The 5,612-nt window shown below is 31.2% G+C and overlaps 1 protein-coding gene across 1 annotated transcript; it reads left to right on the top strand.

The window, feature by feature from the left end:
- The first annotated feature begins 987 nt into the window (after positions 1–987).
- Positions 988–2,632, top strand: LOC116001078 (expansin-like B1). The gene is made up of 4 exons (XM_031240979.1): positions 988–1,144; positions 1,251–1,360; positions 1,652–1,963; positions 2,432–2,632. Exons 1-4 carry the CDS (start codon positions 988–990, stop codon positions 2,630–2,632), a joined length of 780 nt encoding a protein of 259 aa, XP_031096839.1.
- Positions 2,633–5,612: the final 2,980 nt, after the last annotated feature.

Raw genomic sequence — 5,612 nt, 5'->3', positions numbered from 1 at the left:
TATAATCTTGCATTGATATACTTTCAAATATTTATTTAAATATAAACATTGGACATTAACTCATACGCGCAATGCGCGTATAAAACTAGTTATATCAATAAGAGAGATGTTGTGCGATGAAAAGAAAACATTTAGATGATAAGTCTGTGCATTTGGTTTTGAAAATAGTTTTAATCTTACGTATTGCATTGTGTCATGAATTTTTTTGTCGAGTTTTGGAATTCATTACTTAATTTTTGTTTGCCGCATATATGAATATTTCAGACTTCACCATTAACTCTATATATTTATTATTTGAGTTAATTTCATTTTTTTCTTAGATTTATAAGTGATAGTTTTTTTTTTTTGAAAATATAAGTGATAGTTTACTTTTAGTTTTTTTTAGAGCATTCTTTTGGTCATAAAATTATTGTGTCATGACCATTTTTAGTTATTAATCAACAAAATCATTGAGATGTCTTTAAATACAATTATATTTCGATCTTTTTATACAAAGTGGGTTGACTCACTATATTTTTATTTTTATTTAGTTTTTTTTGGAAAAAAATTTACAATTGTAGACATAAATGCCCTTTTATTTTGCAGAATTCAAACGATTTTGTTAATGGGGAACAAAATGATCATGCCACAATAATACTAGGATCAAAGGGAGATAATTAATCTTTAAAAAATAAAAACAAAAAAGACTAAAAATTGAATTGTCACCTATAAATATAAAACCAAAAACTGGATTTAACTCATATTTATTTTTTTTTCTCTAAAATAAATTTTTAAGTAAGAGTTCACGTTCCTTTAATAAAAATAAAAAATTAAAAAAATTAAAAAAAAAAAAAAAAGTTAAGAGTTCACGTTAGATCAATGCACTAAGACAATTCTCTGTATTTTCCATTTATAAATATTGTATTTATTTCTTCTCATTTCAACTGTGTCCATCATCCTCCTTGGTCATATATGCACCTCAATACACACTGCTTTTCTTGCGTTGAAATGGAGATATTTTCTCTAAACAAAATGACCCTCTTTCTCAGATATTTTTACACTTCAGTATGCTTGATTTTGCTCCTCTCAGCACTTTGCTACTGCCAACAAAATTTCTCTTCAAGAGCCTCCTATTACAGAACAAATGACGAAATGGGTACTACAAGTACGACCTCCCCGGCCTGGCCTTACCTGCTTGTCACAATTATTTTATTATTTTGTCTGTTTTAATTTGTCACAACGTAACGTAACGGGGTTTAGTATGTCGTCAGATGGAGCGTGTGGCTATGGCGAATATGGAAGAACCACCAACGACGGTCAGGTTTGCGCCGTCTCCACTCGGCTTTTCAAGAACGGTGCTGGTTGTGGAGCTTGTTATCAGGTATATACAAACATCACGTACTATTGGGCAAAGGCCGGAAAGGGCTAGGGGATTGTAGGATGGAGCCTATTAAAAAGTCAAGTTTAATATCTTGTCTTTTAAAAATGTATGAGAGTATAAAGAAATAAAATTATGTATTTGTTACAATTTTTGAAGTAATAATATCAAAATGAGGTCACAAGTTCAAGTCCCTGCCTCTGGAGCACTAACAATTACTAAGCACTGAAGACAGAGATTGACCTTAAAAAACCACGGAACATTATTATGCAACAATATAATGTATGATTTCAGGTGAGGTGTAAGAGCAGTGGATTATGCAGTGAAGTGGGAGAAAAAGTAATGGCGACCGACTACGTAGAAGGGCAGGAAACAGACTTCATTCTGAGCTACCGCGCTTACACAGGACTAGCGAAGCAGCCAAGGATGGCGGAGTTTCTGAGGGAGAAAGGCGCCGTGGACGTGGAATTCCGCCGGGTTTCTTGCAATTCCGCCGCCAAACTCAGGGTCAAGATCCACGACAATAGCCAGTACCCTCACTACCTATCCATTCTCCTCACCAACCAAGGCGGTGCCACTGACATCTTCGCAGTTGAGATCTACGAGGTTAGTCACGTTCTCTCACCACCTCTAAGACCAAATCCATTAGTTTGTAATTTTATTTGATTTTTTGCAGTGATGAGTATGAGAAAAAACATGAGAGAAAAAAGAAAAAAAAAGAAAAAAAGAAAAAAGGCAATAGAATTAGATCACACGGCGCTTCTAGTGTGCCTCACCGAAAATATTATCCGATGCTCTAATGGTGTGTGGTGAAAAGAAGGAAAATAATTGACTGCACATACCCGTTAGCTTATTAGTTCAATAAGTATTATTTTTGAGAACACACTAAAATTTTAAATTCAACCGTAACTCATGTTCAAAGTAGACAGATCCCTTGTGCACCAGTATTTTTTACCATTTTCTGATTTATATTTTTCAAATGTTACTCCGTATATCGAGCTGGATGTGAGGAGATTGGGGAACAAAAGAAAAGAATTGAACGCCCTAACCGGCCTGTCCATTTTTTTTTAATAGGAAGAAACGTATGAATGGATATCGATGAGGAGGGCTTTCGGGGCAGTATGGGACCTGGCCAACCCACCCAGCGGAGAGCTGAAGGCGAGGTTTCTGGTGAGTAGCAGCGCTGCGGCGAAATGGGTGGAGTCAGAAAAGGCAATAATTCCGGCGGAGTGGAAAGCTGGGCTCACCATTGAGACAAACATTAAACTTAATTAATTAAATAAATTCAGTCAGCTTAGTCGCTTTAGATATTATTATAAGACTATCAATCAGTTTACAGTATATGAATAAATTCAGGCTTTGAGGATTCCCATTTTCCGATCTATTGTGATGCATGGAATATTGTTGAACAGGAAAAAGTTAGTAAAATTACATGATCTATCCAAATAAATGAAAAAACACATAAATATTATAATAATTATAAAATTAAATTTTAATTTTTTATGATATGAAATATTATTATTTAACATAAAAGGTTATACTTGTGTGAGACCGTCTCATGAATACATATCTGTGAACGGATCAAAATGAGTCAGGTTAAAGTGTAATGCTTTTAAAGAAAAATGTAATACTTTTACATCTTGATATGTAAAAGTATTACATTTTTCATCAAAATCATTATACTTTTCCTTATAAGTAATGTTAGCAAAATGTCCCTTACTTACAAGGGGAAAATGTAATTTTTTTGAAAAAAAATATAATATTTTTAAATCAAAATGTAAAAGTATTAGGGTGCGTTTGGTTCGCATATGGGAATCGGAATCGGAGTGGGTATCAAATACTTGGTAATGGTAATGGGTTTTTGTGAAAGTATTTAGCATGTTTGGTAGTTGGGTGGAATGAGAATGATTATTAATAGTTGGGAAGAAATGAGAAATGGAGATGAAACCCTTATTTAATAAGGGTATGGATTTTCTCATTAATGGGATATTCCAAACCCATGGTAGAATTCACAAAACCTATCAACCAAACACAAGCAATCACTTTTATACTCATTCCTTAGGCCTAAACCCACCAACCAAACACACCCTTATATATTTTTCAAAAGTATTACACTTTCGATCTCATATAACTATATAAGTAAAAGTATTACATTATAATATTCCTTATTAGTATTATATTTTCCAATATAAGTATTACATTTTTATCTTGACCCGATCCGTCTCACACACAAAGATCCGTGAGACAGTTTCACAAAAATTTTTCTCAATATAAAATTAGAAAAAAAAAAAGAAGAAAGAAAGTGCAAAGGAATAACAGAAATAACAAAAAGAAAAAATACTTGACCAGGTTGTTTATTATGTGTTAATTTTATTCAAATATTATTTTATACCAAATGTTGTAGGTTACATTTGATCTAATTAATTTATATTAGGAATCTAATCATTTACGAGCAAAGAATAGAGACAACTGATGTACAAAAAAGTTTAATTTAGTGAATATCTGAACAGGTTAATATCACTTCCAATCACATTATAGTGACATTCAACTTTTAATTTTCATTATCAATTCAACCAACTTTAATATACAAAATTTTCAATTCATCAAAATTTTAAACATCTTCAATTCTTTTTTTTTTTTTTGTGACGAGGGAAACTCACATGCACTATTCAAGAGTATACATAAAAGTAAATCTTTCTCATGTTTAATAGCTCACAGACCACACAAAAGAAATAAAGTGCAATAGGAAAACCTTATGCGACTAGCTTGACCCAGAGGATGTTAAAAAGAATCAAACTCGTGACTTTCAAATATGAGCAACGTCGACCATGGGTAAGGCCGGGCAGACTCATTTTAATAAATTATACTCCGAAATTGTTTATTTATGAAAGTACTGATGCTATTATTGGTTATTTTGCATTTACGAAAGCACCTAGAAAAATTTTTACGCTAAAGTGTCATCTATCACCATGGACTATATCCAATTATTCATGCCGCACCCTGAACTTTCATATCGTATATATCGAGCCGCAAACCAAAATAAAAAATTCACCTAGAACTTTTAGCAGGTTTCCAGGTCTTCCTGCTGACATGGCGCAGGTTTTCTAGTGATGTGGCATTTCTTTTAACCTTATGTTGTCCATGTAAGCATCTACATATTAAAAATATTTTTTTTAAAAACAAAAAATACAAACAAAAAAAATTAGCATTTCTATAAATTTGGAAAACTGAAAAAATACTAAACAATAAATTAGCCAAAAAATATAAATTCTGAAAAAAAAAATGAAACATTGGAATTGCAAAATTGAAAAGTATACATTATGAAAATAAAGAAAATAAAATTCTAGTTATTTTAATATAATAATTTTGTTTTTTTTTTAATTTTAAATATGTAAACGCTTACATGGACAACATAAGGTTAAGAGAAATGCCACATCACTTGAAAACCTGCGCCATGTCAGCAAGAAGACCTGGAAACCTGCTAAAAGTTCTAGGTGAATTTTTTATTTTGGTTTGATGCTCGATATATACGATATGAAAGTTCAGGGTGCGGCATGAATAATTGGATATAGTTCATGGTGCTAGATGACACTTTAGCCAATTTTTTATGATTATTATTGTGTGTGTGTGTGTATTATGTCATGGGCCTATAAAATAATAGAACTGAACCTGAATACAAGAGTCATGCTTCATGACAAATTTTACTGTGGACCATGATCTAAAACGGTGCCGTTTCTTTTAATAAAAAAGAAAGACACATGTTCGATCGTTCCGTCTAGCTAATTATTTATTTATGATGTATTCAGTTTTATTTTATATACATTTTTGTTTTATTATAGTCCAACTAAAATATCATTTTGATCCAACTACAGTTTCATTTGAAATTACACACTCGATATGTGAGACTTGTTATTGAATTTCATTTTATACACACTATAATTTTATTACAATACCACTAAAGTATAATTTTAATCCAACTATGATTTAATTGGACAATATACATTCAAATATGTGAAACATATTATTCAGATTAATTTTATATACACTATAGTTTCATTATAACACAACTAATCTATTTGATATAACTACATTTTCATTTGAAAATATACATTCAATATGTGAAATCTGTTATTCAGTTTCATTTTATAAATACTGTAGTTCCATTGCAACACAACTAAAGTATCATTTTAATTCAATTACAGTTTGATTTGACAATATACACCCAATATGAAATATTTATTCAATTTAATTTAGA

Source organism: Ipomoea triloba, chromosome 13, assembly GCF_003576645.1.
Source record: "Ipomoea triloba cultivar NCNSP0323 chromosome 13, ASM357664v1".
Taxonomy (NCBI): Eukaryota; Viridiplantae; Streptophyta; class Magnoliopsida; order Solanales; family Convolvulaceae; genus Ipomoea; species Ipomoea triloba.
This window is presented reverse-complemented; position numbering and strand designations above follow the sequence as displayed.